This window comes from Diaphorina citri, unplaced genomic scaffold (assembly GCF_000475195.1).
Source record: "Diaphorina citri unplaced genomic scaffold, Diaci psyllid genome assembly version 1.1 scaffold866, whole genome shotgun sequence".
NCBI classification, from domain to species: Eukaryota; Metazoa; Arthropoda; class Insecta; order Hemiptera; family Psyllidae; genus Diaphorina; species Diaphorina citri.
In genome coordinates this window covers 98,123-112,704 of record NW_007378298.1, presented here as the reverse complement: position 1 = coordinate 112,704, position 14,582 = coordinate 98,123, and the positions used below count along the sequence as shown (strand labels likewise).

The 14,582-nt window shown below is 38.6% G+C and overlaps 1 protein-coding gene and 3 long non-coding RNA genes across 4 annotated transcripts in view; 1 reads left to right on the top strand and 3 right to left on the bottom strand.

Moving 5' to 3' along the window:
* Nucleotides 1-1,566: 1,566 nt before the first annotated feature.
* LOC113468830 lies at nucleotides 1,567-3,712 on the bottom strand. The gene is made up of 2 exons (XR_003392442.1): nucleotides 3,347-3,712; nucleotides 1,567-1,865 (listed from the first exon to the last, which is right to left on the bottom strand). It is a non-coding gene; the product is annotated as an uncharacterized LOC113468830 (long non-coding RNA).
* Nucleotides 3,700-4,803, top strand: LOC113468831. The gene is made up of 2 exons (XR_003392443.1): nucleotides 3,700-3,750; nucleotides 4,694-4,803. It is a non-coding gene; the product is annotated as an uncharacterized LOC113468831 (long non-coding RNA).
* A 96-nt stretch (nucleotides 4,804-4,899) lies between these two features.
* Nucleotides 4,900-6,308, bottom strand: LOC113468832. The gene is made up of 2 exons (XR_003392444.1): nucleotides 5,197-6,308; nucleotides 4,900-5,107 (listed from the first exon to the last, which is right to left on the bottom strand). It is a non-coding gene; the product is annotated as an uncharacterized LOC113468832 (long non-coding RNA).
* A 3,609-nt stretch (nucleotides 6,309-9,917) lies between these two features.
* The window catches only part of LOC103512633 (catalase-like), a 6,633-nt gene continuing 1,968 nt past the window's right edge, over nucleotides 9,918-14,582 (bottom strand). The window contains exons 2-3 of the mRNA XM_008477403.1: nucleotides 10,190-10,342; nucleotides 9,918-10,037 (exon numbers count right to left, since the gene is read on the bottom strand). Of these exons, the coding sequence (XP_008475625.1) occupies nucleotides 9,918-10,037; nucleotides 10,190-10,342 (273 nt within the window). The remainder of the gene's footprint in view (nucleotides 10,038-10,189; nucleotides 10,343-14,582) is intronic.

Genomic DNA, 14,582 nt, shown 5'->3' with positions numbered 1-14,582 from the left:
AAACAAACGAAGCGGGAGTCTTGAATTATGACGTCATCGCCTACGGGAGCGTATGCCGTGACGTCAAACTTCACGATTCACCCGTATATTTTAAATCGATTTATCTCGGGATCTAGAAGTCGTAGAAGAAAAAGAAAAAATCCGTTGGTCCTCATTCTTCCTGCTCTATGACTTTGAAACATCACCCAAGTAAGCGCAACTGATCTATTGTAAGGAACCCTGGGGGCCACTTAAAGTTAAACCGATCCAAAATCTATGTGTCCTTTTTTGATCTCACCCGACCTGAGTGGGACCGGGGAAAAGCTAGCAGCACGCGATTGCCCAAATTGTCACCCATCCGAATACTAACCACGCTCAACGTAACTTAACTCCAATGATCCATACTGGTACATTCAACGTGTTGTTGCCGCTTCCTCGCACTGTTTTAACTAGGACAGGTTCCTATCATCTATCACAGTTTTCATTTTTAATTTATTCTTTCAAAGTTTCATTTTAGATTCAAAAAGTTCGCTCCAAGCTCTTCTTCCACTTAATTTGCTGTCAGACTGTGGGACAGATTGAGCTCGGGAAAGAAAAGAGAGACATTTTTCAAAGGCTGATGGTAAACGAGTGGATGAGTACAAGCTCACTCGGAAAGGCTGGCTTTTTCCTATCCTGTTTGTATTCTCTCTTCGATTTCGGGACGATGAGACCTTAGTAGTTACAGTTTCCTGAGTTTCCTCTATAAAACCTCTTTGAAAAAGAAGAAAAAATAATAATATAAATAAATAAGAAGAACACAAATACCTTTTCAAGATGAATCTTCACAAAGTCACGTCAGAATCTATCAATATGAATAAATAAATAAAAATACAAGCTCACGCTGAGCGTATTGGTGAGTCGGATCAAAGTCAATGTAAAGTAAAACCTGTGCCCTAAATCACCAAAGTATGGAAAAGTATTTACAATTCCATATTTTGATATGATTCGTCCAAATTCAAAATTCTGCTTTTCCATTGGCTATTACACTTGTAAGATACTTTTCCATACTTTGCCAGCCTAGTAAGCACGGAGGGTAGCGCATCCGCCTCATAAGCGCTAGGTAGCGTATTCGATTCCCATCCCCACCCGGGACGGACTTTATCCCAAACAGCTAAGGTTCGTTCTTGGAACGGCTGGCGTTCTTCTATCCTGTCTTCGTTCTCTCTTCGAATTCGGGACGAAGACCTTGGCAGTTACAGTTCCCTCTTTTTTTTTTTTAAACCACCGTCCACTGTAGAAACACGTGTCCACTATACCATTTTTGTGCTCGTGTACCAGACGATTTATTAGAAGAGAAAAAAGATCCCTTTATTTCTATATCTATGTATAAAATTTCCATGCACCTACATAATATATGTAGAAACATATAATACTAACTTGAAACTTTTACAGAAGAAACTCCAGGGTACGTAAAATAGAACAAGCTGAGCCCGTCCCTCCGGGAATTTTTCAGCCCGTAGTTTATTCGATCGTAGTTAAAGAAAATCAGTACCTATGTATGTGCCTACCTAATTTGTTTAATATTCACTTTATACTATTAGATTGTGTGCCCGAGTGATTTAGAAAATCGTATACCTAACTCATATAAAATATAATACCCTATTGAAATGTAGGTAATTCCAACATCCGATCCGAGAATAAAAGGTTACAACCTTTGTTTAAGTTAAACCGATTTCGGCCGGAACCACAGTCTGACTTTAACCCTTAAACCGATTTCTGATTGGCTGGATTTTAATACAAAGTTTAAAAATCAACCAACCAGATTGCTTACTTTTTATATTCTTTTATCGGTTTAACTTCAACAAAGATCAAAATCAAACGGTTTAAAATGCATAATTGTATACCTACTGTTTAACTTAAATTAACCAAGTTTAAAGAAGCCACCAAGTCCATTTCGAGAAAGTGCAAGAAAGGTAAAAAGAATCTAGGTAAATCACTGTTTGTCTTTCCAACTAGAAATAGACATTTGAGTAAAAGGTGACCACTAAGCGATGTTAACGCAGTGTTAGGGGGTCTCTATCACCTAACCCTTAGAGCTCCATTACATATTATGTGCCGAAAATTCTTAAATAATGCAGGATAAAATTCCATGTAATAGCTGGGGTCAAACCCGCACTCTCCTGTTCAGCAGGCGAGCAAGCCAAGATTCAGAATTTCAGTCCCGGTGTTCGGGGTTGGGGGTCATGTTGAAATGAATTATAAAACACACATAGTCGTTTTCGTCGACCGACGTCGACTGAAACCGTACACTGCCTCGACAACATAGATTCACCTCTTCACCCCGTCGGTCGACGGTCAATCGACGAAGTCGACTCTCAGTGCGGAGACAGCTTAAGATTCCAAATTCTTCTGAGGTACGACTGAAACCGTACACTGCCTCGACAACATAGATTCACCTCTTCACCTCGTCGGTCGACGGTCAATCGACGAGGTCGACTCTCTGTGTGGACACAGCTTAAGATTCCAAATTCTTCTGAGGTTCTAGGCACGCTTGGACACTCTTCAGGGACATGTGCAGAGACCAATGTTTACCAAAAATAGAAACAAGAATTCCGTCAACTCAAAAATCGACATTAGCATAAAAATCTACAGGATGTACCTACCTAGAATAAAAAGTGTCTCGTGTATACAGGATGGTCTAAAACATGTGTTCCTATTCCAGCGTGCCGGTACGAGAAAGGATCGTGGAGTCAATGCAGTGTTGCCGGAGACATGACGCGGACAGACATGCTCAAGGAAGCCAACAGTGATGCCAACTGCGAGAAGCGACTGAAACCGTACACTGCCTCGACAACATAGATTCACCTCTTCACCTCGTCGGTCGACGGTCAATCGACGAGGTCGACTCTCTGTGCGGAGACAGCTTAAGATTCCAAATTCTTCTGAGGTTCTAGGCACGCTTGGACACTCTTCAGGGACATATGGAGAGACCAATGTTTACCAAAAATAGAAACAAGAATTCCGTCAACTCAAAAATCGACATTAGCATAAAAATCTACAGGATGTACCTACTACTATTAGATTGTGTGCCCGAGTGATTTAGAAAATCGTATACCTAACTCATATAAAATATAATACCCTATTGAAATGTAGGTAATTCTAACATCCAATCCGAGAATAAAAGGTTACAACCTTTGTTTAAGTTAAACCGATTTCGGCCGGAAGCACAGTCTGACTTTAACCCTTAAACCGATTTCTGATTGGCTGGATTTTAATACAAAGTTTAAAAAATCAACCAAGCAGATTGCTTACTTTTTATATTCTTTTATCGGTTTAACTTCAATAAAGATCAAAATCAAACGGTTTAAAATGTATAATTGTATACCTACTCTGTTTAACTTAAATTAACCAAGTTTAAACTCAAATCATGGTCTCAGCCAGAATTAAATAAAAATTAATACTTAAGTATATAGGTACTGAATAAACAAAATAGTTATAAAATATTTATACTGACAACCCAAAGAAAATACAATCTGTGTGAATTTGACAAACGCAGTCCGTGAGAACAATGTAATCAGGAAATATGAACCAATCATAATTGAGAATCCGTGAGAGCGAATCTCAATGTTCATTAGTTCACATGTCTGTTTACACTTTGTGACCGCGTTTGGTTAAAATCACACAGTCCGCAATACAAGTTAGTATACCAATTTGTGTTAAGTAATACTTAGTTAATATACCAATCGTAATAAGCCAAGAACAGCGGCCGGAAAAATAAGGCCAACAATGGTGAGTTTGATTTTTAGGAAGAGTTTAAGATCACTGTGTAATCTGTATATTTTCTAATGCTGGCCTTTCACGCTCAGACTCTCTGACAGATCTTGGTCTGGGTCTGTCAGACGGTAGAACGTGTGTGGTTTAAAGAGCTTGACATCTAGGTCTCTCGGACAGTCTGATAGACCGCCACACACGTTCCAACGTGCGACCCACGCGACGGTCTGAGCCTGAGTGGTCGGCATAAGATTATGGAACAACGGGAAATCTATCTCTCAAACTATGAACGTATGAGCCCAATGTGGTCTGCAGATAAGTTCACTCAACTCTAGTCCCCTCTGGTCTTTCTTCAGATAACAGAAAATACAGAAATACATCATCACCATCGATGTCATCATGGCTGTTGCTATTTTTCCATCTCATACGTCAATGACTAGTCTACAATCCACATCTACCCCTTCCTAATTTGAATCCTGAAATGACAAAAATAGACAGAATGGGTGGGGGAAGAGGAAGAGAGGAGGAGAAGGAGAGAGAGAGGAGGAGAAGGAGAGAGAGAGGAGGAGAAGGAGAGAGAGAGAGAAAAGGGAGCTCTTTATCTAGAACGGATGACAAACTCACAAACCCCCATGTCCCCTTGTTGTACAACTGAAACCGATATGGTATCTATTTGGTTAATCCATTGCGTTATGATATTTTGCTAATTAATCTTCTCGTGGAGGTAGGACTTTATTGTTAAAACTCCTTCAATTGTGTAAATAAATGTCTCATTAGACCAACCATGTCCCCTTGTTGTACAACTGAAACCGATATGGTATCTATTTGGTTAATCCATTGCGTTATGATATTTTGCTAAATTAATCTTCTCGTGGAGGTAGGACTTTATTGTTAAAACTCCTTAAATTGTGTAAATAAATGTCTTAAAAAAATAAAAATCTTCTCGTAATTTGATTTTCAGGTCAGAGGCGTGGTAGACAATAAGCCCCGTAGCACGTCCAGAAGATATAGCTTGATATAACACATGAGGAGAGAAGATGAGGAGTATTCAAAAGCCGAATTAAAAGAAAATAAGAAATTATGATAAGGTACAATATTGTGTGAAGCGGTAAAAAGTGTTCAAATTTAAGATAAAATAAAATAAATAAAAATAATAAAATAAGTACATATTTAAATTATATCTATTTATATTTTACATACACGATTCCCACATTTTAAAAATTAAATTTAATCTGATAGGTAGGTAATTTTTTACACAATTAACCGTGTACCCACATCATATATTTACGCGGAAAGTATTTTACGGGTACCTAAGTAGGTAGGTACTACGTAGATATTTAGCTACTACCTACCTAACCTATTACATCCAAAATACCTTTTTCCGAACTAAGAAAAAACTCGGTTCATTTTTTAGCCGTCCTACATTTGACTGTCAAGATCCTAAAGCTATTACATCCAAAATACCTTTTTCCGAACTAAGAAAAAACTCGGTTCATTTTTTAGCCGTCCTACATTTGACTGTCAAGATCCTAAAGTTTGCACTGTTCGCTCTTTTAGTCCAAAGTTCGCAATAAATCTGAAATTAAATTGAATAATCCTGCCTACCTAGCTTAAAAGTCTAAAGATCGAAAAAAGTCCTGAATAATACACAATATTCTATGAACGAAAAACACGTTGTTTGGATTGAAAAGTTACGTTCAGGTTTTACGTTTTCTCAGACAAATTTAGCTATAGGTTACTGTACAGTTTATAAGTTTATCCATAGTCATATTCATACCAACCCAGTCCACAATTCAATCCCCACCCTATTATTTTAACATAATAATCGCATAGGCACAGTTTCTAAATTTTACAATAGTCACATATAGTTAGTTTTGTACGCTCTAAAGTTTTACAACCCACAGTATAAAATTATTAAAATTAGATTAAGATGAAACAAAACAAATAGATATTTCATATACTGTACATTTTTACTTTTAGACATTATATACCCATAATTTCGTTTAGATGTAAAAAATATTTTAGTAGACATTTTTATTTTAGTTTTGGCCGGGGCCCGAGGCTCAGGCTCACTCCGAGGCTTAGGGGCAAACAGCCCTAAGAGTGGGTTAAGCTTCTACAAATCTGACCGGGGCCACAATCCGAGACCAAACTTGGTTTAAGATTATTTCTTGGATTAAGCAATGGGATTGGTTGATTTCAAAATTTTCAGCCAATGAGATGGATCAATTCAAGATTGACTTAAACCAAGTTTTTCGGACCATTTCGGCCATGTGGTTATCTTAGATTCTTAGAAGTTCGCGCGGAGTTATTTGTTAGTTAGTACGCAACGGTATAGTAAATGGGAAGTATTGTGTCTTTTCTCACATCTGATGGAAGGCATACTATGGGATGGGCAGTCTTCGACACAGACCACAAGCGTCCAATGTAGCAGTTGTTTCATCGCTACGAAATAAAAACGGCGGTGAAACACTCATCTTTTAAATAAATCAAAATAAATCATTATATGAGGTGTTACGACCCTTTTGTGGATAGTCGTTGTTAAAATGACTTGCCGAATTGATAGCCGAATGTACCCACGGGGAGTATGTTTCTTGTCACAACTTGCCTTGTTGAAACGAATCAATATTCCTCGTTACATCTTGCATTCAAATGCTCAGGAAATCGATCTTCTAGGGTTTTGTGACAGTTCGTCCAAAGGATACGCTGCGGTTTTATACCTTCGAGTTTTCGAGGCTTAGGGGCAAACAGCCCTAAGAGTGGGTTAAGCTTCTACAAATCTGACCGGGGCCACAATCCGAGACCAAACTTGGTTTAAGAGTATTTCTTGGATTAAGCAATCGGATTTTGGTTGATTTCAAAATTTTCAGCCAATGAGATGGATTAATTCAAGATTGACTTAAACCAAGTTTTTCCGACCATTTTGGCCATGTGGTTATCTTAGATTCTTAGAAGTTCGCGCGGAGTTATTTGTTAGTACGCAACGGTATAGTAATTATATGAGGTGTTACGACCCTTTTGTGGATGGTCGTTGTTAAAATGACTTGCCGAATTGATAGCCAAATGTACCCACGGGGAGTAAGAAAATTGTGTGAAAAGTTTTAAATAACACGGAGAGAAACAATAAATAAAATTTACCCACGTACATCCGAAAAACTAAAAGTTGCCAAAACCATTTGCCAAAGTTCTTTGCTTCAAGAGGAAGTATCAAGGATTCAGAGAGCTGGAATGTGTATCAATGTGTATAACCTACCAAACTTAAACATTTATTTTCAAATTTTATTGTGAAGTAAAAAGGTCAAATACTGCACTACACCATAATTTTGCGATCAAAACTAAAATTTACTTCAAAATTTCAAAAATCATGTAACAAGTTCTAAAATTCAAGAAATATTTTAAACGACGTACATCCGAAAAACTAAAAGTTGCCAAAACCATTTGCCAAAGTTCTTTGCTTCAAGAGGAAGTATCAAGGATTCAGAGAGCTGCTGGGATGTGTATCAATGTGTATAACCTACCAAACTTAAACATTTATTTTCAAATTTTATAGTGAAGTAAAAAGGTCAAATACTGCACTACCTACACCATAATTTTAAGATCAAAACTAAAATTTACTTTAAAATTTCAAAAATAATGTAACAAGTTCTAAAATTCAAGAAATATTTTAAATAGGTAGGTAGGTAGGTAGGTAATATTTTCAAAACTTCACACGATTTTTTTACACCCTGTATTTCACTAGAATTTAGATTAACATATCTCATCTTTCCATTTTACATTTCCACTTTAAACTTAATTATTTCCATTTTTATTTCGTTGGACTTACTTTATTCAGTTTATTCACTTATGTCGAACTATTTTATCCTTTACAAAATATATTTCCTTCCATATTTAAACTTTTGCCATAGTGTAAGAACTCGTCTGTTTTTTTTTTTATTTATTTACTCTATTTTCTTTTTTATGGTCCTTATCTGTGCCGAAATCGAAGAGAGAACGAGGACAGGATTGGAGAAAGCCAGCCGTTCCGCGAACGAACCTTATCTGTTTACGATAAAGTTCGCCCGGACGGAAATCGAATCCGCGAATTAGCGCTTACAAGGCAGGCACGCCTACCCTCCAAGCTAACTAGGCTGGATATCTAGGTTTGTGTTATTATTTTTTATGGTCCTTATCTGTGCCGAAATCGAAGAGAGAACGAGGACAGGATTGGAGAAAGCCAGCCGTTCCGCGAACGAACCTTATCTGGTTACGATAAAGTTCGCCCGGACGGGAATCGAATACGCGAACTAGCGCTTACAAGGCAGGTACGCTACCCTCCAAGCTAACTAGGCTGGATATCTAGGTTTGTGTTATTATCTATTATAGCTTCGGAAATTCACAGTTATATAGAAAGGAATTTAAATCGCGTTAATCATAAATGCTTATCACGAAATATCGTTCCCCATTTTACTACAATCCGATAAAAACAAACAAAATATAGTATAAATAAAAATCGGAAATTCACAGTTATATAGAAAGGAATTTAAATCGCGTTAATCATAAATGCTTATCACGAAATATCGTTCCCCATTTTACTACAACCCGATAAAAACAAACAAACAAATATAGTATAGGTAAATAAATAAAAAAAACATCTAGGTGTTGTGGTTCTAGAGATAGAGCGATCAGTGTGTGAAATGTGAATGGATCTCGTTCTTATAATATAAGATGTGTGACAATCAAAAAAAACAAGAGGGTATGAAGCGCAATATTAAAATATAAACTTTATTCAAAACATAAATAACATAAACATTATACAGGGTGTGTCACATAGGTCCTAGGAACCAGAGACCAACACCACCCAGTAAGAATACAAAATAAAATAATAATATTGATTGCAAATACTTGTAGAATACTATTAGACCCAAGGGTACGGGTCGGCTGTGTACAAAGCCTCTCCACCATATTCTATCATTATATTTCTGATGAATATTGATGGTGTTTGGATTTTATCCTCTTTTGGATATGACTCTATTGATCATATCCTTCCACCGCAATCGCTACAGTTATATAGAAAGGAATTTAAATCGCGTTAATCATAAATGCTTATCACGAAATATCGTTCCCCATTTTACTACAATCCGATAAAACAAACAAACAAATTTAGTATAAATAAATAAAAAACCACTCCATCCGTTGCATATGTCCGTACCACTTCAGCCTTGTTCTCTCTATCCTCTCTTGGACTTTTTCAACACCAGCAAGATTTCTACATAGGTACTTCATTTCTAATCCTATCTCTACGTGTTTTACCCAACATACTACGAACGAATCGCATTTCTGCCGCTTGTAATCTGCTTTCATCTTTACCTTTCATGACCCATGTTTCTGAAGCGTATGGTAATGATGGGAACAAAAAACTACCTAGTGATTTAGTTTAGGGTAGGGTCCCTACGTGGGTCCCAAAAAGCTCGACCGGGTCCAAAATGTTATGAAACTTTTCTCTTCATATGAAAAGCCCGAGACCTATAACTCGGTTTTGCCGTATTCCAACGTCTGAGCACTGCTTTTGGCGGTTTGGCTAAGCGTACTTGGAGGCGGGAAAAAACTTACCTACATATATTTTATTTATTTCTTTTTTTTTTACTGAAGCGTATGTAATGATGGGAACAAAATAAGTTTGGAATAGTGTTCTTTTACATTTTAGGGGGACATACGAGCTCCATATCAAATCCTTGACTTTGTTATAAAAGGCACTTCCTTGTTGAATTCTTCGGTCCATCTCCTTATTTATTTATGTGTGACAATATATGTGACATTTAAATCCCTATGGACCAAGATAAAACTGAGTTCTAATTCTTTTCTTACCTGAACAACTAAATCCATCAGGTATACACACGGTATTGTATTCTATAGTTAGCTCAAGATCCATTCACTCATTCACAGTTCACATTTCATATTCACACACTGATCGCTCTATCTCCTGAACCACAACACCTAGAAAGCTGAAAAGGATTTTGCGAAAATCTAAACCGATCCTGAAATATGATCAATTTTTGATCGCTAAAATTTCCATAAGAAATACACAGAGTGCAGAGACTGCGGGAGAGAAATGTTCCGCTCTCGACCAACATTTTAAGTTTCGTTTATGTTTTTAGTTTGATAACTATGCAGCTAATAGGGAGCGCGCAGCACGACCGTATTTTTTATTATTTTTTTACACGCTGATAGTTGGCCACCTTGGTAGCGAACGGACAGTTGACTGGGAGCTGGAGATAGTTAGGCCCTAGGCGGTGGCGATGGGTGTCGGGGTAGGAGAACAGACGACCCTAAGGGGGAGATGACGAGGGGGAATGCGGTGAGTTTTGATTTAAAAGAAAAATAGAAATTTCAATTGCGTTATGTTAAGCATAAATGTCGTTCCCCACTTGATATAGGTACTAAGCTAAATTTTGTGTATTGTATTCTATAGTTAGCTTACCTGTAGCATTTTGTCAGGTGAGGGTTCGATCCCGGGTACCAGATGAGATGGTGAGAATGCAATCTGTTCGACTTCGGCGAAATAGTTGCTCGGGTTTTTGTCCAGAACCAGTTGTCCGACCTCAATCAGAGGGAACTCACGGTGTGGCCAAACCTGGTGGCAGAAAATGGAACTATAAGTAGTTTGTGAAAGGTCTATAGCTACTGAAAAAAAAGAGCTATTAAATTAACCGCTAAATAGACGCTATTAGTATCCGTGCAAAAAAAAAAAAAAAAAAAAACGAGATTAAAAAAAACGCGAAAAAAACGCGTTTTTTATACCCCCGGGAAAAAAAAAAAAAAAAAAAAACAACAGAGGACGTGGGTATTTTTTTAATTTTTTCCAAGAGGTTTGATAAAGGGAACTGTAACTGCTAGGGTCTTATCGTCCCGAAATCGAAGAGAAAAAAACAAGACAGGAGAAAGCCAGCGGTTCCGAGAACGAATCTTATCTGTTTAGGATAAAATCTGCCCCCAGCGTACCCGCGACCAAGCGCTTACAAGGCAGACACGCTACCTTCCAAGTTAACTAGGCTGGCGACGACAGAATTGTTTCACTGATAACCAGGACCACTATCCAAGATCACACTATCCAAGTTTCTTCTTCTTTTTTTTTTTGAAGAGGTTTGACAGAGGGAACTGTACTGCTAGGGTCTTATCGTCCCGAAATCGAAGAGAAGGACAGGATAGGAGAAAGCCAGCCGTTCCGAGAACGAATCTTATCTGTTTAGGATAAAATCTGCCCCCAGTGTACCCGCGAAAAACCCCCCCCCCCCCCCAGCGTACCCGCGACCTAGCGCTTACAAGGTGGACACGCTACCTTCCAAGTTAACTAGGCTGGCGACGACAGAATTGTTTCACTGATAACCAGGACCACTATCCAAATTTCACTTTTGGATGTAGCAAGTTAGCAGTCTTATTTTGACCTTCGGTTTAAAATTCAGCCAATCAAAAGTTTAACCTAAACCAAGTTAAACTCAACTCGGATTGAGCGTACCCGCGACCAAGCGCTTACAAGGCAGACACGCTACCTTCCAAGTTAACTAGGCTGGCGACGACAGAATTGTTTCACTGATAAACAGGACCACTATCCAAGATCACACTTAGTTTCACTTTTTGGATGTAGCAAGTTAGCAGCCTGATTTTGAACTTCGGATTAAAATTCAGCCAATCAAAAGCCAGTTTAACCTAAACCAAGTTAAACTCAACTCGGATTGTGGTAATCATTGCATACCTTGGTTAAATCATTGCATACCTTGGTTAAATCATTGCATACCTTAGTTTAATCATTGCATACCTTGATTAAATCATTGCATACCTTGGTTAAATCATTGCATACCTTGGTTTAATCATTGCATACCTTGGTTAAATCATTGCATACCTTGGTTAAATCATTACATACCTGGGTTAAATCATTGCATACCTTGGTTCAATCATTGCATACCTTGGTTTAATCATTGCATACCTTGGTTCAATCATTGCACACCATGGTTCAATCATTGCATACCTTGGTTCAATCATTGCATACCTTGGTTTAATCATTGCATACCTTGGTTTAATCATTGCATACCTTGGTTCAATCATTGCATACCTTGGTTAAATCATTGCATACCTTGGTGTAATCATTGCATACAATGGTTCAATCATTGCATACCTTGTTTCCAGTTTCTAAAGGCAGCGCCTTGTCGTTGTAGCCAAATGTGTCTGTCCCTTGCTGCTTCCTTGAGTTGTTGATGGGATGAGCACTCGAGCAGCCCATTAGAAGTAAAAAAGGAACAAAATGGGAGAGGAAAGAGGAAACTAGAGAGAAGGGAGTAGGAGAAATAGAAGTAGGGAGAAATAAAGGATTGAAGGAAGTGGAAAAGGTAGAAATCAAATGGGAGAGGAAGAAGAAGAGGAGGAGGAGGAGGAGGAGGAGGAGAGAAAGTGAAAGTTATAGGTAGAAGGGGGAGGGAGGGATGGGGAGAAACGTGAAAGTCATCATCATCATCAATCATGCCTGCCACTCTTTTGCCACAAACATGTCATCCCCCCCCCTTCCCCTCTCCTCTCCTCCAACACCTTTCTCCCACCTCTATGTTAGGTCTTTCACAGAACGTCAGCCCCCTCCCAATAGATCAGTTGCGCTTACTTGGGTGATACACACACACACACACACACACACACACACACACACACACACACACACACACACGGACCAATGGCTGAAACTTTGTATTTAGGCTCTAGCTCAAAACGTGTTTTGGCAGTTTGGCACTAAAAACTGACCATCGAAATTTTGACCCGATTACATTACTTTCCTTCCTATAGGTCTATAGGATATAAGGAAAGTAAAAAAGGTACAAAAATATGGTATATACTTTTTCCCTTTTTTCCCCCACTCAAGGGACATTATTACCCTTTCGCTATGAGCTGTAATTTATGTCCCACCTGGGAATTTCACAGAATGGGAAAACATGTCGTCCCTGCTGTACATACAATACATACCTACGTACATACCTACAGCTTTCTTTTGAGTACCTATCCTCATATATTATCATCAAGTAAAAAAAAAAAAAAAAAAAAAAAAATCGTTAAGGCTCAGGTCTCACATTGGTACGCTACCAGACGCTCGACCTTAAGTTGCGCGTTGTCGGCTGCAAACCCAAATCTATGAAAATGATATGGACCCTCTATAGACTCTACAGTATCTACAGGGTGCCGCAAAAGTCCGACAAAGGCTGAATATCTTCCGATTGGAATTGGTTTTGCAACCGACTACGAGCTACTCAAAGTCGCACGTCTACCCGTCCAATGTGGGACGGGTCTAAAAAAAAGTACCTCTCTAACAAGATTAGGTAGGAGTAGGTATCCCTTTCTTTTAGGAGGTAGGTACTCAGGTAGGTATTTGTTTTTCTCTAATTTACGAAAATTACGACGAGCGAAGAAAAACGGAAATAAGGTTTTTCTTTTCTTCATGTCGTCGCTTCGTCTTGTTGTTTTCTGTCTTCATTTGAAACGGATATGAAAATTTTTGCTGAAAATATTGTGAAGAAGCTAGTTTTCTCATTCTATAACAGGAAATGGAATTTTCTACGCCGGAAAACCTGCAGGGGTTTCGGATGTTCGAGAGACTCTTGAAATTCCTCATAATTGAATTTGTGGATGGAAATCTGAAAACCAATGCCGTAATGCCATAATGAAAGAAATGTGCGGTGCGCTCATTCCATTCCCCATGTTCTTAGGCTAAACCTAAAAACAGAGGTGGTGGAGAGCTTAGAGCATCGAGCAAGTAGAGCAATAGAACTGACAGCAAAGAAATAGAACTGAAGTGATTGCCCAGGTCACCCATCTAGATACCAACTACGCGCAACGTTGCTTAACTTCAGCGAAACATTAGGAAGTGGTACCTACGTTCAATGAGGTACTGACGCTTGCCGCTGGCATTCTATTGTAGTTCAAGAAGAAGGCAAGAAGCAAGAAGTATCGCCATATCGGTGGCTTATTTTTTAGTGACTTTAGGTATATGTTGTAGTTGTTTACCTACCAACTTACATTCTTCTTCCTCGCCTTTTCCCGTGTTCAGACGGGATCAGCGTTTTTCGTCAGCCTCTTAATAAAAGCCCTAGCTAGGGGGCTTGCTTTGGGCTGGTATTTGGCTCCCTCTACCTACCAAGTTACATTATTTCCATTTTTTATTATCTGTGTTTTCAGATCAGGATGTGGGGAGTGTTCGGAACAGTATTGGTACTCTGTCTGGTATCCATCATCAACGCTAACCATGCTGAGAACTGGGAGGAAAACGCTCACGAAGTTCTGATTCGAAACACCAGGGGCGCTGAGAAACGTAAGTTTCGAGAGGTTTCATAGAGCGAACTGTAAAATCGGAGGTCTTAAGCTCAACATCCTGAAATTGAAGGGGATGGAGGACAGGATAGGAGAAATCCAATGGTTCCGAGAACGAAATGTTGAAGGGAGGATTAGCCAGGATGTTGCACAATGTCATGCATCTGCTCAAAGGACTATTTTGTGCTATATTGGTCTTACTTTTCAATCTAAGATTCACCGTTCTGAATCTTCTGTGGTTATCTTAGATTCTTAGAAGTTCGCGCGGAGTTATTTGTTAGTACGCAACGGTATAGTAATTATATGAGGTGTTACGTCCCTTTTGTGGATAGTCGTTGTTAAAATGACTTGCCGAATTGATAGCCGAATGTACCCACGGGGAGTAACAAAATTGTGTGAAAAGTTTTAAATAACACGGAGAGAAACAATAAATAAAATTTACCGACGTACATCCGAAAAACTAAAAGTTGCCAAAACCATTTGCCAAAGTTCTTTGCTTCAAGAGGAAGTATCAAGGATTCAGAGAGCTG